Genomic DNA, 25955 nt, shown 5'->3' with positions numbered 1-25955 from the left:
CACCTCTGCTGGATCTGTCCTGCCGATGGGACAGGACATACCCAGGGATAGTGATGGTGGTACCTGGGACATTATCTGTAAGGTATGAATTCGTGAGGATGACAATGTCAGGCTGTTGCTTTACTAGTCTGAGAGACAGCTCTCTCAATTTTGGCACAAGCCCCCAGATGTTAGTAAGGACTTTGCAGGGTTGACAGGGCTGAGTTTGCTGCTGTTGTTTCCGGTGCCTCAGCTGATGCCAGGTGGTCCGTCCATGATCAAAAGTTTGGTCAAAGAGATCTGATGTAAGTGAAGCAAGTGGGAGAGGCAGAGAGGTGGAGGCACGGAATTCCAGAACTTGGGGTCTAGGCAACTGAAGACACGCCAATCAATGCTGGTCCAATTAAAATTGGCGATGCAGAAGAGGTCAGAATTAGAGGAGCACAGATATCTCGGAAGGTGGTAGGAGTGGAGGAGATGGCAGGGATAAGGAGAGGTGAGGCCGGGAGGAATTTGAAAGCAAGGGTGAGAATACTACATAAGAACAAAAGGAATAGCGGCCGAAGTAGATAGTTTGGTTTCTTGACCCTTCTCCACCATTCAGTTAGATCATGGCTGATATTATTATGGCCTAACTCCACTTTCCTGCCTGTCTTACTCCCCTCCCCCATCACCAAAGATGGTGCTTGACTGGGAGTCAACATCGGCCAGGGAACACAGGGCAAGTTGGGTTAATGGCAGCAGAGATTTTGATGACCTCGAGGTTATGGAGGCTGGAATGTGGTGTGCCGGTCAGGAACGCCCTGGTGCAGCCAAGTCAGGAGGTGGCAAAGGCGTTTGAGCAGCTCATGAGCTGAGACAGGGTGAAGTCGGGTGATTGTTATGGAGGTGGAAGTGGGAAGTATTGATGATGGAGTGCAAATTGGATCATGTGCTCATCTCGTGACGGCAAGATTATGAAGAGTCTGGTTCAGCCTCGGGCAGTGGCCAAGGAGAGGGATGGTGTCGGGAATGAGGAAACTGGGTTTGTGGCTGGGAGCAAAGGCAAATGGCATCAGAGTTCCCGATATCTAATTGGAAGAAATTTCTACTCATCGGGAGTTGGATGTCAACCAAGAGGCACAACAAACCACAGGCTGTGGAGATGCTGAAATAGGTGGTGGGGAGTAGAGCTGAGACATTTATAACTAGAAATAGTCACTCACTGGAAAGCTTTCTTACATGGGACTTCAAGGCAGTTCAGTCTCAGGGTTCGGATGGCACAAGTTATGATAAAATCACTCCGTTTATAAACATCTAAACCCTTTAAACAAGGCTTCATGTTCAGAGTGTTGATCATTGTAAAGGACAAATTCCTGTTCAGCAGGTGGGATCGCTGATCTATCATCATTTCATCTATTCACTGTGCCCTGTGCAGAAGTGTGCTCAAGGCAGTTTATAAAACCTGTGAAAGGGCAATGCCCTAACTCAGACTGGGACTCCTCTGAAAGAAGTTCACCTGGTAAAGGAGGGGGGAGTTGCTATGGAACCATTCACCAGGGCCTCTGGAAATGCCCCAAATACCCAGGTGGCCAGTCAGACCCTGCAAGGAAACAGCATTGTTCTAGTGTCTGAATGGATTCGTCGGTCCATCAGGTTAGCACACTCGCTTGGCAGCAGATCAGGGCATCAGCAGTGAACATGTGGAACCTGATGTTCATCTTTTCCAATGGTGTCTCTGAGGAGCAGCTTGTGGATGAGAAACGGGAAGGAGCAAAGCTAGATCCTTGGGAGACAGCGGTGAGGGAGCAGGAAGAGAAGCCACATTGCTAGTGATGCTCTGAATATGTCTGCTTAGATAAGAATGGAAACCAACTCAACTTGCCACCCCCCCCACCACCTCCCGCCCTACTCCGAGTTCACTACCTTCTGTTAACCTCTTCCCCTCCTCAAATAAACTCTCCCGCTTATCTTCATGTAACCTTATCACGTGGCCTCTATAAAGCCTTGGTTTTGATCATGGATGAAGCTGTGTCCGATCACTTCCTTTTATACCTTTCCTTTTACATCCTCTTTTCCACGTCTCAGTCCCACTTCCTTCTGTATATGCCCACTCATGGTCAAACTTTCAACTGTCTACCTTTTGCCCTCCCAATTTCACCATGATATTTGTGCAGCCGCCATTCTGCTGAATTGCACCCCCGCCTCTACCTTTGATGTCATAGTCCCTATTAAAATCATTCCTCTCTTTCACCTTCATTTCCACTTCTGTCCAAGGGACATCGATCTGAATGTTTATGACCGGTAACTGATTTAACAATTTACCGCCAGATCTAACTCCACTGCTGTGTCCTGCTCTCGCCTGCTAAGCCTGCTCGCCACGCCACGATCATCTGGAATGCAAAGATAACCCTTGGCTTCTTGTCACTACTGCAAACCATCATCTTAAATCCTTTTCCCCATTTCCCACCTCACCCACCCTCACCAGGGGTCCAAAGAGCTCATGGATTTCTTTATCACTCAGACTGAGACAATGTCATCAGCTGGCCCAACGCTGCATCTTTGCCCTTCTCCTAGCATATCAGGCCAAACCTCCTCTAAGACATTCCCCCGACCCCCCTGCCGTCCTAGCCCTGAGCACACATCTTCCTGTTGTTTCTCCGCATCTCCCCTCATGGCCTGTCCTGGCTCATCCTGTCCATGAGACCCACCCCCCCTTCCCTCGACCCTCTTCCCATTAAACTGCTGGTCACCCAGCATCCCCTACTGGCCGCCAACTTAGCCAACGTGATTAATGGTTTCCTGCCCTCAGGTGCTGAACCCTCCATTTCAAATCTGCCAAGGTCAACCCCCACCTTCAAAATTCCCCGCTTCATCCTTCTGTCCTTTCAACCTACTGCCAACCTCCCTTTCCTCTCCTAAGTCCTTGAGTGTGCTGTCACCTCCCAAATTCATGCCCATCTTTCCCAGAGCACCATGTTTGAATCCCTCCAGTCGGATTTCCTGCCCTGTCACATTACTGAATCGATTCTAATCAAAGTCACAAATGACATCCCATGTGATGGTGATAAAAGGTAAACTATCCCTTCACGACCTGTCTGCAGCCTTTGACATGCTTGACCACACCATCTTCCTCCAACACCTCTCCACTGCCTGTGGTCCAGTGGGTGGGACTGCTCTCATCTCGTTCAATACTTATCTATCTAACTGCAGCCAGAGAACCTCTTGTAATGGCTTCTCTGGGTCCCCCAAGGATTTATTCTTACTCCACTCCTATTTCTCATCTACTTACTGCCCCTCACTGACCCCATCCAATCACAAGAGTGTTAGCCTCCACGTGTACACCGACAACATTCAGGTCAACCTCGCTCTGACCTCTCTCAGCTCCTTTACAGTCACTAAATTGTTTGGCATTCTGTATTGGATCAGCTGCAATTTTCTTGAATGAAATCTTGGAAAATCTGAAGTCAATATCTTTGATCACCAGCACAAGCTCCATTCCCTTGCACTGATTCCACCCTCCTCCCTGATCATTGCCTCAGGCTGAATCAAACCTTGGTGACCTGTTTGACCCTGAGCTGAGCTCCCAGCCCCACTGGTTGTTGGTTGGTAGAACACTACCCCTGAGTCAGAAGGTTGTGGGTTCAAACCCCACTCCAGAAAGTCAAGAACATTATTTAAACAGATTCTCCAGTGCAGTGTGGGGGGAGTGCGATACTGTCAGATGTGCCACCTTTTGGATGACCGAAAACAGCTTATCTGGTCATTGTCACACTGGCTTTGTGGGAGCTTGCTGTGCACAAATTCACTGCCGTGTTTCCCACAGTGATTACACTCCTAAAGTCCTCCATTATAGCCTCTCCATCACCAAGGACACCGATTTCCAGCTCAATGTCTTTCTCTCATCTCCACACCCCCCTCGCCTCCTGCTGAAATTCTCATCCATTTTTTTGGCACCACCATATTCGCTTTTCCAATGACCCCCCGGCCGGCCTCCCATCATCCCCCCTCTGGGAACAGGAGCTGATCCATCAGGTTGCTGCTCATATCTATTTTGCTTCTGTGAGCTGGAGGCGGTGGCGTAGTGGTATTGTTGCTGGGCTAGTAATCCAGAGACCCCCGAGTAATGCTCCAGGGTCCTGGGTTTGAATCCCCCTACAGCAAATGGTGAAAATTGAATTCAATAAAAACCTGGAATTAAAAATCTGATGATGACCATGAAACTATTGCCGATTGTTGTAAAAACCCATCTGGTTCACTAATGTCCTTTAGGGAAGGAAATCTGCTGCCCTCAGCTGTTCTGGCCTACATGTGACTCCAGACTTACAGCAATGTGGTTAATTCCTAAATGCCCTCTGAACAAGGGCAATTAGAGATGGGCAATAAATGCTGGCCAAGCAATGCCCACATCCCATGAATCAAAAAGAAATCTAGTTTCTCATTTCAGACAGGATCCTGGTGTTAAAATGAAGTGAGGGACTACAGGAGATTGCCACTATGTGGTTGTTATTCATCTTGGTCAGTTGGTGCTGTTTGGAAAATATCATTGATTCCTTATTAACCAGTCCCTTTATTTGCTTCTTTAACAGACACTGACTGCTTCACAGTGCTGTACACGGGAATCTCCGGCATTCCTGATTGCCCTGAGTTTGTAGGTGTGGCAATGCTCAATGAAGTAATGTTATCCTATTATGACAGTGACACCATGCAGATGGCTTCCAGGCAGCAGTTCATAACGGACTATCTGAATGTAGAAAACTGGGATTACCTCAACCGCCTGGGAAAGGAACGTTACGACGTAATGAAGAAGACGTTTAACACGATCATGAAAGGGATGAACCACACGACTGGTATGTCCAGTCAGACTGGGATCTCCCACTGGCGGCCAGGTTAACTGGGGTGGAGTGGGGGTGTGCAGCGGTAGTGGTACTGTCCCATTGGTAATGAAGCAATGAGATTTTGTGTTGTTTTGCCCACTCTCCGACCCCCAGCTGCTTCCTCTTTCCCAGTCAACCCCATATCAGCTCGTGGACCATTCCTGGTTTTTGTACTTCCTGCTTTATTCCCGCTGCTGGGGCTTCCCTCTTCCCCGCAGCCTGGCCATCTCTTCCTGACAATTCCCACTCTCTCAGTTCAAACATAAATGATATCGGGTGATGGTGGGAAAAGGTGAGGGAGAGAAGTTGAGCAAGTTGATAAAAAGAGAGACGTGGAGAGAGGGAATTAGGGAAGTGAGTGAGGGGGAGGGAGAGAGGGGAGAGACAGACATGGAGGACTAGAGAAAGGTTAACAAAGGAGAAGGAGAGACACCCAAGATGGAGAAAGGAGCAGGAAACATTAGCAGACAGGGTGATAGTGGAGACAGAGAGTGATGTGGGGAAAAGCATGGCATGAACGGAGGTGGTGGGGTGAGGGGAGGCAGTATTGGCATTGTTACAGGACTGACAATCCAGAGACTCAGACTAATGTTCAGGTTCAAATCCCACCATGGCAGCTGGTGGAATTTAAATTCAAGTAATAAATAAGAAATTAAAAGCTCATCTCAGTAATTGTGATCATGAAACCATTGTCGAGTGTCATAAAAATCCATCTGGTTCACTGATGCCCTTTGGTGAAGGAAATTGGCCGTCCTTACCCGGTCTGGCCTACATGTGACTCCAGACCCACAGCAAAGTGACTGACTGTTAAAAGCTCTCTGAAATGGCCGGGCGAGATGCTCAGTTGTAACAGAAAGCCAATACGGAAAAGTGAAAAGGGAATGAAACTGGATGGACCACCCGGCATCGACCTAGGCACCGGAAACGACAACGGCAAACTCAGCCCTATCGACCCTGCAAAGTCCTCTAATGCCAAAATTGAGAGAACTGTCTCACAGACTAGTCATGCAATAGTCTGACATAGTCATACTCACGGAATCATACCTGACACACAATGACCCCCATCACCTTTCTAGGGTATGTCCTATCCCAACCCCAGGACTGAATGGACCCATTAAAGGTGGCATACAGTTGGGAGGGAGTTGCTCTGGGAGTGCATGAATCTTATGGCATCAAGTCAAACATGGGCAAGGAAACCTCCTGCTGATTACCATGTACTGCACTCCCTCAGCTGATGAATCAGTGCTCCTCCATGTTGAACACCACTTGTAGGAAGCACTGAGGGTGGCAAGGGTGTGGGGGACTTCAATGTCTGTCACCAACAGTGGCTCAGTAGCACCACTACTGACCAAACTGGCTGAGTCCTAAAGGACATAGCTGCTAGACTGGGTCTGCGGCAGATGGTGAAGGAACCAACAAGAGGGAAATAACTACTTGATCTTGTCCTCACCAATGTACCTGTCATAGATGCATCTGTACATAACAGTATCGGCAGAAGAGGCCACTGCACAGTCCTTGTGGAGTCCGGTCTTCACATTGAGGATACCCTCCATCGTGTTTTGTGGCACTACCACTGTGCTAAATGGGATAGATTTCAAACAGATCTAGCAACTCAAGTCTGGGCATCTATGAGGTGCCGTGTGCTATCAGCAGCAGCAGAATTGTACTCAAACACAATCTGTAACCTCATGGCCTGGCATATCCCCCACTCTACAATTATCACCAAGCCAGGGATCAACCCTGGTTAACGAAGAGTTCAGGAGGGCATGCCAGGAACAGCACCAGGCATACCTAAAAATAAAGTGTCAACCTGATGAAGCTATTACACAGGACAACTTGTGTGCCAAACAGCATAAGCAGCAAGTGATAGATAGAGCTAAGCGATCCCATAACCAAAGGAACAGATCTAAGCTCTGCAGTCCTTCCACATCCAGTTGTGAATTGTGGTGGACAAGTGAACAACTCACTGTTGGAGGAGGCTCCATAAATATCCCCATCCTCAATGATGAGGGAACTGAACACATCAGTGCAAAAGATAAGGCTGAACCATTCGCAACAATCTACAGCCAGAAATGCCGAGTGGATGATGCATCTCGGCCTCCTCCAGAGGTCCTCAGCATCACAGATGCCAGTCTTCAGCCAATTCGATTCACTCCACATGATATCAAGAAATGGCTGAAGGCATTGGATACTGTAAAGTCTGTGGGCCCTGACAATATTCTGGCAATAGTTCTGTAGACTTGTGCCCCAGAACTTCCCACGCCCCTAGCCATGCTGTTTCAGTATAGCTACAACACTGGCATCTACCCGGCTATGTGGAAAATTGCCCAGGTATGTCCTATACACAAAAACCAACCCGGCCGATTACCGTCCCATCAGTCTACTCTCCATCATCAGTAAAGTAATGGAAGGGGTTATCAACAGTGCTATCAAGCGGCACTTGCTTAGCAATAACCTGCTCACTGACAGTGTGGGTTCCACCAGGGCCACTCAGCTCCTGACCTATTTACAGCCTTGATCCAAACATGGATGAAAGAACTGAACTCCCGAGGTGAGGTGAGAGTGACTGCCCTTGACATAAAGGGCGTATTTGACCGAGTGTGGCATCAAGGAGCCCTAGCAAAACTGCAGTCAATGGGAATTGGGGGGAAAACTCTCCATGGGTTAAAGTCATACTTCACACAAGGGAAAATGGTTGTGGTTGTTGGAGGTCTGTCATCTTAGATCCAGGACATCACTACAGGAGTTCCTCAGGGTAGTGTCCTCAACCCAACCATCTTCAGCTGCTTCATCAATGACTTTCCTTTCATTTTAAGGACAGAAGTTGGAATGTTCATTGATTATTGTACAATGTTCGGCACCGTTTATGACTCCTCAGATACTGAAGCAGTCCATGTCCAAATGCATTAATTGCTGGAAGAGATTCAGTCTTGGACTGATAACTGAGGAGTAATATTCACATGACACAAGTGCCAGGCAATGATCATCTCCAACAAGAGAGAATGTAACCATCCCCCCTTGACATTCAGTGGCATTACCATCACTGAATGTCATACTATCAACATCCTGGAGGTTACCATTGATCAAAACTGAATTGGGCTAGCTATATAAATACTGTGGCTACAAGAGCAGGCCAGAGGCGAGGAATCCTGCAGTGTGTGACTCACCTCCTGACTCCCCAAAGCCTGCACACCATTTACAAGGCACAAGTCAGGAGTGTGATGGAAAGCTCCCCACTTGCCTGGATGAGTGCAACTCCAACAACACTCAAGAAGCTTGACACCATTCATGAAAAAGCAGCCGCTTGATTGGCACCCCATCCACAAACATTCACTCCCTCTACTACCGACGCACAGTAGCAGCAGTGTGTACCATCTACAAAATGGCACTGCAGGAATTCACAAAGGCTCCTTAGACAAGCATCTTCTTTATTTGTTATTAATGGTGGAGTGTCCTCTCTCGATTTGTTATTAATGGTGAAGTGTACTCACTTTATTTGTTATTAATGGTGAATTATCCTCTCTATTTGTCATTAATGGTGAAGTATCCTCTCTATTTGTTATTAATGGTGAAGTATCCTCTCTATTTGTTATTAATGGTGAAGTATCCTCTCTATTTGTTATTAATGGTGAAGTGTACTCTCTCTATTTGTGATTAATGGTGAAGTATCCTCTCTATTTGTTATTAATGGTGAAGTGTACTCTCTCTATTTGTTATTAATGGTGAAGTGTACTCTCTCTATTTGTTATTAATGGTGAAGTGTACTCTCTCTATTTGTTATTAATGGTGAAGTGTTCTCTCTCTGTATTTGTGATTAATGGTGAAGTGTACTCTCTCTGTATTTGTGATTAATGGTGAAGTGTACTCTCTCTATTTGTTATTAATGGTGAAGTGTACTCTCTGTATTTGTGATTAATGGTGAAGTGTACTCTCTGTATTTGTTATTAATGGTGAAGTGTTCTCTCTCTGTATTTGTGATTAATGGTGAAGTGTTCTCTCTCTGTGTTTGTTATTAATGGTGAAGTATTCTCTCTGTATTTGTGATTAATGGTGAAGTGTTCTCTCTTTGTGTTTGTTATTAATGGTGAAGTGTACTCTCTCTATTTGTTATTAATGGTGAAGTGTACTCTCTGTATTTGTTATTAATGGTGAAGTGTTCTCTCTGTATTTGTGATTAATGGTGAAGTGTACTCTCTGTATTTGTTATTATTGGTGAAGTGTTCTCTCTCTGTATTTGTTATTAATCGTGAAGTGTTCTCTCTCTATTTGTTATTAATGGTGAAGTGTTCTCTCTCTGTATTTGTTATTAATCGTGAAGTGTTCTCTCTCTATTTGTTATTAATGGTGAAGTGTACTCTCTGTATTTGTTATTAATCGTGAAGTGTTCTCTCTGTATTTGTTATTAATGGTGAAGTGTTCTCTCTCTCTATTTGTTATTAATGGTGAAGTGTTCTCTCTCTCTATTTGTTATTAATGGTGAAGTGTTCTCTCTCTCTATTTGTTATTAATGGTGAAGTGTACTCTCTCTATTTGTTATTAATGGTGAAGTGTACTCTCTCTATTTGTTATTAATGGTGAAGTGTTCTCTCTCTGTATTTGTGATTAATGGTGAAGTGTACTCTCTCTGTATTTGTGATTAATGGTGAAGTGTACTCTCTCTATTTGTTATTAATGGTGAAGTGTACTCTCTGTATTTGTGATTAATGGTGAAGTGTACTCTCTGTATTTGTTATTAATGGTGAAGTGTTCTCTCTCTGTATTTGTGATTAATGGTGAAGTGTTCTCTCTCTGTGTTTGTTATTAATGGTGAAGTATTCTCTCTGTATTTGTGATTAATGGTGAAGTGTTCTCTCTTTGTGTTTGTTATTAATGGTGAAGTGTACTCTCTCTATTTGTTATTAATGGTGAAGTGTACTCTCTGTATTTGTTATTAATGGTGAAGTGTTCTCTCTGTATTTGTGATTAATGGTGAAGTGTACTCTCTGTATTTGTTATTATTGGTGAAGTGTTCTCTCTCTGTATTTGTTATTAATCGTGAAGTGTTCTCTCTCTATTTGTTATTAATGGTGAAGTGTTCTCTCTCTGTATTTGTTATTAATCGTGAAGTGTTCTCTCTCTATTTGTTATTAATGGTGAAGTGTACTCTCTGTATTTGTTATTAATCGTGAAGTGTTCTCTCTGTATTTGTTATTAATGGTGAAGTGTTCTCTCTCTCTATTTGTTATTAATGGTGAAGTGTTCTCTCTCTCTATTTGTTATTAATGGTGAAGTGTTCTCTCTCTCTATTTGTTATTAATGGTGAAGTGTTCTCTCTCTATTTGTGATTAATGGTGAAGTGTACTCTCTCTCTGTATTTGTTATTAATGGTGAAGTGTTCTCTCTCTGTATTTGTTATTAATGGTGAAGTGTTCTCCCTGTATTTGTGATTAATGGTGAAGTGTACTCTCTCTGTATTTGTGATTAATGGTGAAGTGTACTCTCTCTCTCTATTTGTTATTAATGGTGAAGTGTACTCTCTCTGTATTTGTGATTAATGGTGAAGTGTACTCTCTCTCTCTAATTGTGATTAATGGTGAAGTGTACTCTCTCTATTTGTGATTAATGGTGAAGTGTTCTCTCTCTATTTGTTATTAATGGTGAAGTGTACTCTCTCTATTTGTTATTAATCGTGAAGTGTTCTCTCTCTGTATTTGTTATTAATCGTGAAGTGTTCTCTCTCTATTTGTTATTAATGGTGAAGTGTCCTCTCCTATTAGTCTGAATAGCCTGGGCATCATTTGGAGACAGAGACTGACCCTGTATTACGTCGGTAGGTCAGGTGTTCTCACGTGTCGGTGCAAACACGATGGGCCGAAGGGCCTCTTCTGCACTGTGTGATTCGGTGATTCTGTGATATGCATCTCCTTCTCACCCTATCCCCGTAGTTTAGTTTTAATCCCAATAACCAAATCCATCCCCCTATCCTTGTACCAATCGCAAACTTGATCCCTTCACCCCTCTGATCAGACTGTGACTCTAATCCCACATTTCTATCTGATACTCGATCCCCTTTCCCCTCTGATCAGACTGTGACTCCAATCCCCCATTTCTAACTGATACTAGATCCCTTTCTCCCCTCTGATCAAACTGTGACTCTAATCCCTCATTTCTATCTGATACTCGATCCCCTTTCCCCTCTAATCAGACCGTGACTCTAATCCACCAATTCAATCTGATACTATATCCCTTCTCCATTCTGAACAGACTGTGACTCTAATCCCCCATTCCTATCTGATACTAGATCCCCTTTTCCCTCTGATCAGACTGTGACACTAATCCCCCATTTCTATCTGGTACTAGCTAACCTTTCCCATCTGGTCAGACTGTGAGTCTAATCCCCCATTTCTATCTGATACTAGATCTCCTTTCACCTCTGATCAGAGTATGACTCTAATCCCAAATTTCTATCTGATACTAGATCCCCTTTCCCCTCTGATCAGACTGCGACTCAAATCCCCCATTTTTATCTGGTACTAGATCCCATTTCCCCTCTGATCAGACTTTGACTCTAATCCCCCATTTCTATCTGATACTATATCCCTTCTCCCTTCTGAACAGACTGTGACACTAATCCCCAATTTCTATCTGATACTACATCCCTTTTCCCCTCTGATCAGACTGTGACTCTAAACCCCCATTTCTATCTGATATTTCTATCTGATACTAGATCCCCCATTCCCCTCTAATCAGACTGTGACTCTAATCCCCCATTCCTATCTGACACGAGATCCCCTTTCACCTCTGATTAGACTATGATTCTAATCCCAAATTTCTATCTGACACTAGATCCCCTTTCCCCTCTTATCAGACTGCGACTCAAATCCCCGATTTCTATCTGATACTAGATCCCATATCCCCTCTGATCAGACTGTGACTCTAATCCCTCATTTCAATCTGATACTATATGCTTCTCCCTTCTGAACAGACTGTGACTCTATTCCCCCATTCCTAGCTGATACTAGATCCCCTTTTCCCTCTGATCAGACCGTGACACTAATCCCCAATTTCTATCTGATACTACATCCCTTTTCCCCTCTGATCAGACTGTGACTCTAATCACCCATTACTTTCTGGTACTAGATCCCCTTTCCCCTTTGATCAGACCGTGATTCTAACCCCCCATTTCTACCTGATACTAGATTTCCTTTCCCCTCTGATCAGACTGTAACTCTAATCCCCCATTTCTACCAGATATTAGAGCCCCTTTCCACTCTGATCAGACTGTGACTCTAATTTCCCATTTCTATCTTATACTAGATCCCCTTTTCCCCCTGATCAGACTGTGACTCTAATCCCCCATTTCTATCTGATATTAGATCACCTTTCCACTCTGATCAGACTGTGACTCTAATTTCCCATTTCTATCTTATACTAGATCCCCTTTTCCCCTCTGATCAGACTGTGACTCTAATCCCCCATTTCTACCTGATATTAGAGCCCCTTTCCACTCTGATCAGACCGTGAATCTAATTCCCCATTTCTATCTTATACTAGATCCCCTTTCCCCTTTGATCAGACCGTGACTCTAACCCCCCATTTCTACCTGATACTAGATCTCCTTTCCCCTCTGATCAGACTGTGACTCTAACCCCTCATTTCTATCTGATACTAGATTCCCTTTCCACGCTGATCAGACTGACTCAAATCCCCCATTTCTATCTGATACTAGATCCCCATTCCCCTCTGATCAGACTGTCACACTACTCCCCAATTTCTATATGATACTAGATCCCTTTTCCCCTCTGATCAGACTGTGACTCTAATCCCCCATTACTTTCTGGTACTAGATTCCCTTTCCCCTTTGATCAGACCGTGACTCTCACCCCCCATTTCTATCTGATACTAGATCTCCTTTCCTCTCTGATCAGACGGTGACTCTAGAATCCTATTACTATCTGATTCTAGATCCCCTTTCCCATCTGATCAGACACTGACTCTAACCCCTCATTTCTACCTGATACTAGATCCCCTTTCCCCTCTGATCAGACTGTTACTCTACTCCCCTATTTCTATCTGATGCTAGATTTCCTTTCCACTCTGATCAGACTGTGACTCAAATCCCCAATTTCTATCTGATACTAGATCCCCGTTCCCCTCTGATCAGACTGTCACACTACTCCCCAATTTCTATCTGATACTAGATCCCTTTTCCCCTCTGATCAGAATGTGACTCTAATCCCCCATTACTTTCTGGTACTAGATTCCTTTTCCCCTTTGATCAGACCGTGACTCTCACCCCCCATTTCTATCTGATACTAGATCTCCTTTCCTCTCTGATCAGACTGTGACTCTAGACTCATATTACTATCTGATTCTAGATCCCCTTTCCCATCTGATCAGACACTGACTCTAACCCCTCATTTCTATCTGATACATGATCTCCTTTCTACTCTGATCAGACTGTGACTCAAATCCCCAATTTCCATCTGATACTAGATCCCTGTTCCCCTCTGATCAGACTGTGACTCTAAGCCCCCCATTACTTTCTGATAGTAGGTCCCCTTTCCCCTTTGATCAGACCATGACTCTAACCCACCATTTCTACCTGATACTAGATCTCCTTTCCCCTCTGATCAGACTGTGACTCTAACCCCCCATTTCTATCTGATATTTCTATCTGATACTAGATCCCCCATTCCCCTCTGATCAGACCGTGACTCTAATTCCCCATTTCTATCTTATACTAGATCCCCTTTCTCCTTTGATCAGACCGTGACTCTAACCCCCCATTTCTATCTGATACTAGATCTCCTTTCCTCTCTGATCAGACTGTGACGCTAGACTTCTATTACTATCTGATTCTAGATCCCCTTTCCCATCTGATCAGACACTGACTCTAACCCCTCATTTCTATCTGATACAAGATCCCCTTTCTACTCTGATCAGACTGTGACTCAAATCCCCAATTTCCATCTGATACTAGATCCCTGTTCCCCTCTGATCAGACTGTGACTCAAATCCCCCATTCCTATCTGATACTAAATCCCCTTTCCCCTCTGATCAGACTGTGACTCTAACCCCCCATTACTTTCTGATAGTAGGTCCCCTTTCCCCTTTGATCAGACCATGAATCTAACCCCCCATTTCTATCTGATACTAGATCTCCTTGCCCCTCCGATCAGACTGTGACTCTAGACTCCTATTACTATCTGATTCTAGATCCCCTTTCCCATCTGATCAGACACTGACTCTAACCGCCCAATTCTATCTGATACTAGATCCCCTTTCCCCTCTGATGAACTGTGACTCTAATCCCCAATTTCTATCTGATACTAGATCCCCTTTCCCCTCTGATCAGACTGTGACTCTTACCCCCCATTTCTATCTGATATTAGTTTCCCTTTCCACTCTGATCAGATCGTGTCTCTAATCCCCCATTTGTATCTTATACTAGATCCCCTTTCCACTCTGTTCAGACTGTGACTCTAATCCCCCATTTCTACCTGATACTAGATCCCATTTCCCCTCGGATCACACTGTGACTCTAATCCCCAATTCCTATCTGATACTAGATCCCCTTTCCCATCTGATCAGACTGTGACTCTAATCCCCAATTCCTATCTGACATGAGGTCCCATTTCCCCTCTGATCAGACTGTGACCCTAATCCTCCATTTCTATGTGCTACTAGATCCCCTTTTCCCCTCTGATCAGACTGTGACACTAACCCCCCCATTTCTACCTGATACTAGATCACCTTTCCCCTCTGAATAGACTGTGATCATAATCCCCCATTTACTTATGATTATAGATACCCTTTCCCATCTGATCTGTCTGTGACTCTGATCCCCTTCTTCTATCTGATACTAGATCCCTTTCGCCTCTGATCAAACTGTGACTCTAATCCCCCATTTCTATCTGATACTAAATCCCCTTTCCCCTTTGATTAGACAGTGACTCTAATCCCCCATTTCTATCTGCTACTAGATCCCCTTTCCCCTCTGATCAGACTGTGACTCTAATCCCCTCATTTCTATCTGATACTATATCCCCTTTCCCCTCTGATCACAGTATGACTCTAATGCCCCGATTCTATCTGATACTAGATCCCCTTTCCACTCTGATCGGACTGTGACTCTAATCCCCCATTTCAATCTGATACTAGATCCCCTTTCCCCTCTGATCAGCCTGTGACTCTAATCCCCATTTCTATCTGATACTATATCCCTTCTCCATTCTGATCAGCCTGTGACTCTAATCCCCCATTGCTATCTGATACTAGATCCCCTTTCCACTCTGATCAGACTGGGACTCTAATCCCCCATTTCTATCTGATACTAGAACCCTTCTCCCTTCTGATCAGCCTGTGACTCTAATCCCCCCCATTGCTGTCTGATACTAGATCCCCTTTCCCCTCTGATCAGACTGTGATGCTAACCCATCATTTCTATCTGATACTAGATCCCCCATTCCCCTCTGATCAGACTGCGACTCAAATCCCCCATTTCTATCTGGTACTAGATCCCATTTCCCCTCTGATCAGACTTTGACTCTAATCCCCCATTTCTATCTGATACTATATCCCTTCTCCCTTCTGAACAGACTGTGACACTAATCCCCAATTTCTATCTGATACTAGATCCCCTTTCCCCTCTGATCAGACTGTTACTCTACTCCCCTATTTCTATCTGATGCTAGATTTCCTTTCCACTCTGATCAGACTGTGACTCAAATCCCCAATTTCTATCTGATACTAGATCCCCGTTCCCCTCTGATCAGACTGTCACACTACTCCCCAATTTCTATCTGATACTAGATCCCTTTTCCCCTCTGATCAGAATGTGACTCTAATCCCCCATTACTTTCTGGTACTAGATTCCTTTTCCCCTTTGATCAGACCGTGACTCTCACCCCCCATTTCTATCTGATACTAGATCTCCTTTCCTCTCTGATCAGACTGTGACTCTAGACTCATATTACTATCTGATTCTAGATCCCCTTTCCCATCTGATCAGACACTGACTCTAACCCCTCATTTCTATCTGATACATGATCTCCTTTCTACTCTGATCAGACTGTGACTCAAATCCCCAATTTCCATCTGATACTAGATCCCTGTTCCCCTCTGATCAGACTGTGACTCTAATCCCCCATTACTTTCTGATAGTAGGTCCCCTTTCCCCTTTGATCAGACCATGACTCTAACCCGCCATTTCTACCTGATACTAGATCTCCTTTCCCCTCTGATCAGACTGTGACTCTAACCCCCCATTTCTATCTGATATTTCTATCTGATACTAGATCCCCCATTCCCCTCTAATCAGACTGTGACTCTAATCCCCCATTCCTATCTGACACGAGATCCCCTTTCACCTCTGATTAGACTATGATTCTAATCCCAAATTTCTATCTGACACTAGATCCCCTTTCCCCTCTTATCAGACTGCGACTCAAATCCCCGATTTCTATCTGATACTAGATCCCATATCCCCTCTGATCAGACTGTGACTCTAATCCCTCATTTCAATCTGATACTATATGCTTCTCCCTTCTGAACAGACTGTGACTCTATTCCCCCATTCCTAGCTGATACTAGATCCCCTTTTCCCTCTGATCAGACCGTGACACTAATCCCCAATTTCTATCTGATACTACATCCCTTTTCCCCTCTGATCAGACTGTGACTCTAATCACCCATTACTTTCTGGTACTAGATCCCCTTTCCCCTTTGATCAGACCGTGATTCTAACCCCCCATTTCTACCTGATACTAGATTTCCTTTCCCCTCTGATCAGACTGTAACTCTAATCCCCCATTTCTACCAGATATTAGAGCCCCTTTCCACTCTGATCAGACTGTGACTCTAATTTCCCATTTCTATCTTATACTAGATCCCCTTTTCCCCCTGATCAGACTGTGACTCTAATCCCCCATTTCTATCTGATATTAGATCACCTTTCCACTCTGATCAGACTGTGACTCTAATTTCCCATTTCTATCTTATACTAGATCCCCTTTTCCCCTCTGATCAGACTGTGACTCTAATCCCCCATTTCTACCTGATATTAGAGCCCCTTTCCACTCTGATCAGACGTGAATCTAATTCCCCATTTCTATCTTATACTAGATCCCCTTTCCCCTTTGATCAGACCGTGACTCTAACCCCCCATTTCTACCTGATACTAGATCTCCTTTCCCCTCTGATCAGACTGTGACTCTAACCCCTCATTTCTATCTGATACTAGATTCCCTTTCCACGCTGATCAGACTGACTCAAATCCCCCATTTCTATCTGATACTAGATCCCCATTCCCCTCTGATCAGACTGTCACACTACTCCCCAATTTCTATATGATACTAGATCCCTTTTCCCCTCTGATCAGACTGTGACTCTAATCCCCCATTACTTTCTGGTACTAGATTCCCTTTCCCCTTTGATCAGACCGTGACTCTCACCCCCCATTTCTATCTGATACTAGATCTCCTTTCCTCTCTGATCAGATGGTGACTCTAGAATCCTATTACTATCTGATTCTAGATCCCCTTTCCCATCTGATCAGACACTGACTCTAACCCCTCATTTCTACCTGATACTAGATCCCCTTTCCCCTCTGATCAGACTGTTACTCTACTCCCCTATTTCTATCTGATGCTAGATTTCCTTTCCACTCTGATCAGACTGTGACTCAAATCCCCAATTTCTATCTGATACTAGATCCCCGTTCCCCTCTGATCAGACTGTCACACTACTCCCCAATTTCTATCTGATACTAGATCCCTTTTCCCCTCTGATCAGAATGTGACTCTAATCCCCCATTACTTTCTGGTACTAGATTCCTTTTCCCCTTTGATCAGACCGTGACTCTCACCCCCCATTTCTATCTGATACTAGATCTCCTTTCCTCTCTGATCAGACTGTGACTCTAGACTCATATTACTATCTGATTCTAGATCCCCTTTCCCATCTGATCAGACACTGACTCTAACCCCTCATTTCTATCTGATACATGATCTCCTTTCTACTCTGATCAGACTGTGACTCAAATCCCCAATTTCCATCTGATACTAGATCCCTGTTCCCCTCTGATCAGACTGTGACTCTAAGCCCCCCATTACTTTCTGATAGTAGGTCCCCTTTCCCCTTTGATCAGACCATGACTCTAACCCACCATTTCTACCTGATACTAGATCTCCTTTCCCCTCTGATCAGACTGTGACTCTAACCCCCCATTTCTATCTGATATTTCTATCTGATACTAGATCCCCCATTCCCCTCTGATCAGACCGTGACTCTAATTCCCCATTTCTATCTTATACTAGATCCCCTTTCTCCTTTGATCAGACCGTGACTCTAACCCCCCATTTCTATCTGATACTAGATCTCCTTTCCTCTCTGATCAGACTGTGACGCTAGACTTCTATTACTATCTGATTCTAGATCCCCTTTCCCATCTGATCAGACACTGACTCTAACCCCTCATTTCTATCTGATACAAGATCCCCTTTCTACTCTGATCAGACTGTGACTCAAATCCCCAATTTCCATCTGATACTAGATCCCTGTTCCCCTCTGATCAGACTGTGACTCAAATCCCCCATTCCTATCTGATACTAAATCCCCTTTCCCCTCTGATCAGACTGTGACTCTAACCCCCCATTACTTTCTGATAGTAGGTCCCCTTTCCCCTTTGATCAGACCATGAATCTAACCCCCCATTTCTATCTGATACTAGATCTCCTTGCCCCTCCGATCAGACTGTGACTCTAGACTCCTATTACTATCTGATTCTAGATCCCCTTTCCCATCTGATCAGACACTGACTCTAACCGCCCAATTCTATCTGATACTAGATCCCCTTTCCCCTCTGATGAACTGTGACTCTAATCCCCAATTTCTATCTGATACTAGAACCCTTTCCCCTCTGATCAGACTGTGACTCTTACCCCCCATTTCTATCTGATATTAGTTTCCCTTTCCACTCTGATCAGATCGTGTCTCTAATCCCCCATTTGTATCTTATACTAGATCCCCTTTCCACTCTGTTCAGACTGTGACTCTAATCCCCCATTTCTACCTGATACTAGATCCCATTTCCCCTCGGATCACACTGTGACTCTAATCCCCAATTCCTATCTGATACTAGATCCCCTTTCCCATCTGATCAGACTGTGACTCTAATCCCCAATTCCTATCTGACATGAGGTCCCATTTCCCCTCTGATCAGACTGTGACCCTAATCCTCCATTTCTATGTGCTACTAGATCCCCTTTTCCCCTCTGATCAGACTGTGACACTAACCCCCCCATTTCTACCTGATACTAGATCACCTTTCCCCTCTGAATAGACTGTGATCATAATCCCCCATTTACTTATGATTATAGATACCCTTTCCCATCTGATCTGTCTGTGACTCTGATCCCCTTCTTCTATCTGATACTAGATCCCTTTCGCCTCTGATCAAACTGTGACTCTAATCCCCCATTTCTATCTGATACTAAATCCCCTTTCCCCTTTGATTAGACAGTGACTCTAATCCCCCATTTCTATCTGCTACTAGATCCCCTTTCCCCTCTGATCAGACTGTGACTCTAATCCCCTCATTTCTATCTGATACTATATCCCCTTTCCCCTCTGATCACAGTATGACTCTAATGCCCCGATTCTATCTGATACTAGATCCCCTTTCCACTCTGATCGGACTGTGACTCTAATCCCCCATTTCAATCTGATACTAGATCCCCTTTCCCCTCTGATCAGCCTGTGACTCTAATCCCCATTTCTATCTGATACTATATCCCTTCTCCATTCTGATCAGCCTGTGACTCTAATCCCCCATTGCTATCTGATACTAGATCCCCTTTCCACTCTGATCAGACTGGGACTCTAATCCCCCATTTCTATCTGATACTAGAACCCTTCTCCCTTCTGATCAGCCTGTGACTCTAATCCCCCCCATTGCTATCTGATACTAGATCCCCTTTCCCCTCTGATCAGACTGTGATGCTAACCCATCATTTCTATCTGATACTAGATCCCCCATTCCCCTCTGATCAGACTGCGACTCAAATCCCCCATTTCTATCTGGTACTAGATCCCATTTCCCCTCTGATCAGACTTTGACTCTAATCCCCCATTTCTATCTGATACTATATCCCTTCTCCCTTCTGAACAGACTGTGACACTAATCCCCAATTTCTATCTGATACTAGATCCCCTTTCCCCTCTGATCAGACTGTTACTCTACTCCCCTATTTCTATCTGATGCTAGATTTCCTTTCCACTCTGATCAGACTGTGACTCAAATCCCCAATTTCTATCTGATACTAGATCCCCGTTCCCCTCTGATCAGACTGTCACACTACTCCCCAATTTCTATCTGATACTAGATCCCTTTTCCCCTCTGATCAGAATGTGACTCTAATCCCCCATTACTTTCTGGTACTAGATTCCTTTTCCCCTTTGATCAGACCGTGACTCTCACCCCCCATTTCTATCTGATACTAGATCTCCTTTCCTCTCTGATCAGACTGTGACTCTAGACTCATATTACTATCTGATTCTAGATCCCCTTTCCCATCTGATCAGACACTGACTCTAACCCCTCATTTCTATCTGATACATGATCTCCTTTCTACTCTGATCAGACTGTGACTCAAATCCCCAATTTCCATCTGATACTAGATCCCTGTTCCCCTCTGATCAGACTGTGACTCTAACCCCCCATTACTTTCTGATAGTAGGTCCCCTTTCCCCTTTGATCAGACCATGACTCTAACCCGCCATTTCTACCTGATACTAGATCTCCTTTCCCCTCTGATCAGGCTGTGACTCTAACCCCCCATTTCTATCTGATATTTCTATCTGATACTAGATCCCCCATTCCCCTCTGATCAGACCGTGACTCTAATTCCCCATTTCTATCTTATACTAGATCCCCTTTCTCCTTTGATCAGACCGTGACTCTAACCCCCCATTTCTATCTGATACTAGATCTCCTTTCCTCTCTGATCAGACTGTGACGCTAGACTTCTATTACTATCTGATTCTAGATCCCCTTTCCCATCTGATCAGACACTGACTCTAACCCCTCATTTCTATCTGATACAAGATCCCCTTTCTACTCTGATCAGACTGTGACTCAAATCCCCAATTTCCATCTGATACTAGATCCCTGTTCCCCTCTGATCAGACTGTGACTCAAATCCCCCATTCCTATCTGATACTAAATCCCCTTTCCCCTCTGATCAGACTGTGACTCTAACCCCCCATTACTTTCTGATAGTAGGACCCCTTTCCCCTTTGATCAGACCATGAATCTAACCCCCCATTTCTATCTGATACTAGATCTCCTTTCCCCTCCGATCAGACTGTGACTCTAGACTCCTATTACTATCTGATTCTAGATCCCATTTCCCATCTGATCAGACACTGACTCTAATCCCCCATTTCTACCTGATACTAGATCCCATTTCCCCTTGGATCACACTGTGACTCTAATCCCCAATTCCTATCTGATACTAGATCCCCTTTCCCATCTGATCAGACTGTGACTCTAATCCCCAATTCCTATCTGACATGAGGTCCCATTTCCCCTCTGATCAGACTGTGACCCTAATCCTCCATTTCTATGTGCTACTAGATCCCCTTTTCCCCTCTGATCAGACTGTGACACTAACCCCCCCATTTCTACCTGATACTAGATCACCTTTCCCCTCTGAATAGACTGTGATCATAATCCCCCATTTACTTATGATTATAGATACCCTTTCCCATCTGATCTGTCTGTGACTCTGATCCCCTTCTTCTATCTGATACTAGATCCCTTTCGCCTCTGATCAAACTGTGACTCTAATCCCCCATTTCTATCTGATACTAAATCCCCTTTCCCCTTTGATTAGACAGTGACTCTAATCCCCCATTTCTATCTGCTACTAGATCCCCTTTCCCCTCTGATCAGACTGTGACTCTAATCCCCTCATTTCTATCTGATACTATATCCCCTTTCCCCTCTGATCACAGTATGACTCTAATGCCCCGATTCTATCTGATACTAGATCCCCTTTCCACTCTGATCGGACTGTGACTCTAATCCCCCATTTCAATCTGATACTAGATCCCCTTTCCCCTCTGATCAGCCTGTGACTCTAATCCCCATTTCTATCTGATACTATATCCCTTCTCCATTCTGATCAGCCTGTGACTCTAATCCCCCATTGCTATCTGATACTAGATCCCCTTTCCACTCTGATCAGACTGGGACTCTAATCCCCCATTTCTATCTGATACTAGAACCCTTCTCCCTTCTGATCAGCCTGTGACTCTAATCCCCCCCATTGCTGTCTGATACTAGATCCCCTTTCCCCTCTGATCAGACTGTGATGCTAACCCATCATTTCTATCTGATACTAGATCCCCCATTCCCCTCTGATCAGACTGCGACTCAAATCCCCCATTTCTATCTGGTACTAGATCCCATTTCCCCTCTGATCAGACTTTGACTCTAATCCCCCATTTCTATCTGATACTATATCCCTTCTCCCTTCTGAACAGACTGTGACACTAATCCCCAATTTCTATCTGATACTACATCCCTTTTCCCCTCTGATCAGACTGTGACTCTAACCCCCCATTTCTATCTGATATTTCTATCTGATACTAGATCCCCCATTCCCCTCTAATCAGACTGTGACTCTAATCCCCCATTCCTATCTGACACGAGATCCCCTTTCACCTCTGATCAGACTATGATTCTAATCCCAAATTTCTATCTGACACTAGATCCCCTTTCCCCCTTATCAGACTGCGACTCAAATCCCCGATTTCTATCTGATACTAGATCCCATATCCCCTCTGATCAGACTGTGACTCTAATCCCCCATTTCAATCTGATACTATATCCCTTCTCCCTTCTGAACAAACTGTGACTCTATTCCCCCATTCCTATCTGATACTAGATCCCCTTTTCCCTCTGATCAGACTGTGACACTAATCCCCAATTTCTATCTGATACTACATCCCTTTTCCCCTCTGATCAGACTGTGACTCTAATCACCCATTACTTTCTGGTACTAGATCCCCTTTCCCCTTTGATCAGACCGTGACTCTAACCCCCCATTTCTACCTGATACTAGATTTCCTTTCCCCTCTGATCAGACTGTGACTTTAATCCCCCATTTCTAGTTGATATTAGAGCCCCTTTCCACTCTGATCAGACTGTGACTCTAATTTCCCATTTCTATCTTATACTAGATCCCCTTTCCCCCTGATCAGACTGTGACTCTAATCCCGCATTTCTACCTGATATTAAATCCCCTTTCCCCTCTGATCAGACTGTAACTCTAATCCCCCATTTCTACCTGATATTAGATCCCCTTTCCACTCTGATCAGACCGTGACTCTAATTCCCCATTTCTATCTTATACTAGATCCCCTTTCCCCTTTGATCAGACCGTGACTCTAACCCCCCATTTCTACCTGATACTAGATCTCCTTTCCCCTCTGATCAGACTGTGACTCTAACCCCTCATTTCTATCTGATACTAGATCCCCATTCCCCTCTGATCAGACTGTCACACTACTCCCCAATTTCTATATGATACTAGATCTCTTTTCCCCTCTGATCAGAATGTGACTATAATCCCCCATTACTTTCTGGTACTAGATTCCTTTTCCCCTTTGATCAGACCGTGACTCTCACCCCCCATTTCTATCTGATACTAGATCTCCTTTCCTCTCTGATCAGACGGTGACTCTAGACTCCTATTACTATCTGATTCTAGATCCCCTTTCCCATCTGATCAGACACTGACTCTAACCCCTCATTTCTACCTGATACTAGATCCCCTTTCCCCTCTGATCAGACTGTGACTCTAATCCCCTATTTCTATCTGATACTAGATTTCCTTTCCATCTGATCAGCTGTGACTCAAATCCCCAATTTCTATCTGATACTAGATCCCCGTTCCCCTCTGATCAGACTGTCACACTACTCCCCAATTTCTATCTGATACTAAATCCCTTTTCCCCTCTGATCAGAATGTGACTCTAATCCCCCATTACTTTCTGATACTAGATTCACTTTCCCCTTTGATCAGACCGTGACTCTAACCCCTCATTTCTATCTGATACTAGATCCCCATTCCCCTCTGATCAGACTGTCACACTACTCCCCAATTTCTATATGATACTAGATCTCTTTTCCCCTCTGATCAGAATGTGACTATAATCCCCCATTACTATCTGATTCTAGATCCCCTTTCCCATCTGATCAGACACTGACTCTAACCCCTCATTTCTATCTGATACAAGATCCCCTTTCTACTCTGATCAGACTGTGACTCAAATCCCCAATTTCCATCTGATACTAGATCCCTGTTCCCCTGTGATCAGACTGTGACTCAAATCCCCCATTCCTATCTGATACTAAATCCCCTTTCCCCTCTGATCAGACTGTGACTCTAACCCCCCATTACTTTCTGATAGTAGGTCCCCTTTCCCCTTTGATCAGACCATGAATCTAACCCCCCATTTCTATCTGATACTAGATCTCCTTTCCCCTCCGATCAGACTGTGACTCTAGACTCCTATTACTATCTGATTCTAGATCCCCTTTCCCATCTGATCAGACACTGACTCTAACCGCCCAATTCTATCTGATACTAGATCCCCTTTCCCCTCTGATGAACTGTGACTCTAATCCCAAATTTCTATCTGACACTAGATCCCCTTTCCCCCTTATCAGACTGCGACTCAAATCCCCGATTTCTATCTGACACTAGATCCCATATCCCCTCTGATCAGACTGTGACTCTAATCCCCCATTTCAATCTGATACTATATCCCTTCTCCCTTCTGAACAAACTGTGACTCTATTCCCCCATTCCTATCTGATACTAGATCCCCTTTTCCCTCTGATCAGACACTGACACTAATCCCCAATTTCTATCTGATACTACATCCCTTTTCCCCTCTGATCAGACTGTGACTCTAATCACCCATTACTTTCTGGTACTAGATCCCCTTTCCCCTTTGATCAGACCGTGACTCTAACCCCCCATTTCTACCTGATACTAGATTTCCTTTCCCCTCTGATCAGACTGTAACTCTAATCCCCCATTTCTACCAGATATTAGAGCCCCTTTCCACTCTGATCAGACTGTGACTCTAATTTCCCATTTCTATCTTATACTAGATCCCCTTTTCCCCCTGATCAGACTGTGACTCTAATCCCCCATTTCTACCTGATATTAGATCCCCTTTCCACTCGGATCAGACCGTGACTCTAATTCCCCATTTCTATCTTATACTAGATCCCCTTTCCCCTTTGATCAGACCGTGACTCTAACGCCCCATTTCTACCTGATACTAGATCCCCATTCCCCTCTGATCAGACTGTCACACTACTCCCCAATTACTATATGATACTAGATCCCTTTTCCCCTCTGCTCAGAATGTGACTTTTATCCCCCATTACTTTCTGGTACAAGATTCCCTTTCCCCTTTGATCAGACCGTGACTCTCACCCCCCATTTCTATCTGATACTAGATCTCCTTTCCTCTCTGATCAGACGGTGACCCTGGACTCCTATTACTACCTGATTCTAGATCCCCTTTCCCATCTGATCAGACACTGACTCTAACCCCTCATTTCTACCTGCTACTAGATCCCCTTTCCCCTCTGATCAGACTGTTACTCTACTCCCCTATTTCTATCTGATACTAGATCTCCTTTCCTCTCTGATCAGACTGTGACTCTAGACTCCTATTACTATCTGATTCTAGATCCCCTTTCCCATCTGATCAGACACTGACTCTAGCCCCTCATTTCTATCTGATACAAGATCCCCTTTCTACTCTGATCAGACTGTGACTCAAATCCCCAATTTCCATCTGATACTAGATCCCTGTTCCCCTCTGATCAGACTGTGACTCTAATCCCCCATTCCTATCTGATACTAAATCCCCTTTCCCCTCTGATCAGACTGTGACTCTAACCCCCCATTACTTTCTGATAGTAGGTCCCCTTTCCCCTTTGATTAGACCGTGAATCTAACCCCCCATTTCTATCTGATACTAGATCTCCTTTCCCCTCTGATCAGACTGTGACTCTAGACTCCTATTACTATCTGATTCTAGATCCCC

General features: G+C 44.5%; 1 protein-coding gene and 1 pseudogene across 3 annotated transcripts in view; one reads left to right on the top strand and one right to left on the bottom strand.

Annotated features, from left to right (window-relative positions):
• Window positions 1-25955, bottom strand: part of LOC144695825 (class I histocompatibility antigen, F10 alpha chain-like) — a 211871-nt pseudogene that overhangs the window by 155760 nt on the left and 30156 nt on the right. The window lies entirely within an intron of this gene.
• Window positions 1-25955, top strand: part of LOC144695817 (class I histocompatibility antigen, F10 alpha chain-like) — a 93453-nt gene that overhangs the window by 43654 nt on the left and 23844 nt on the right. For both annotated transcript variants that reach the window (XM_078566829.1, XM_078566828.1), the window contains exon 2: window positions 4548-4808. In XM_078566829.1, the coding sequence (XP_078422955.1) occupies window positions 4548-4808 (261 nt within the window). The remainder of the gene's footprint in view (window positions 1-4547; window positions 4809-25955) is intronic.

The sequence above is a fragment of the Cetorhinus maximus genome, chromosome 21, assembly GCF_964194155.1.
Source record: "Cetorhinus maximus chromosome 21, sCetMax3.hap1.1, whole genome shotgun sequence".
NCBI lineage: Eukaryota > Metazoa > Chordata > Chondrichthyes > Lamniformes > Cetorhinidae > Cetorhinus > Cetorhinus maximus.
The sequence above is the reverse complement of the archived record's forward strand: the minus strand, read 5'-3'. Positions and strand labels throughout refer to the sequence as shown.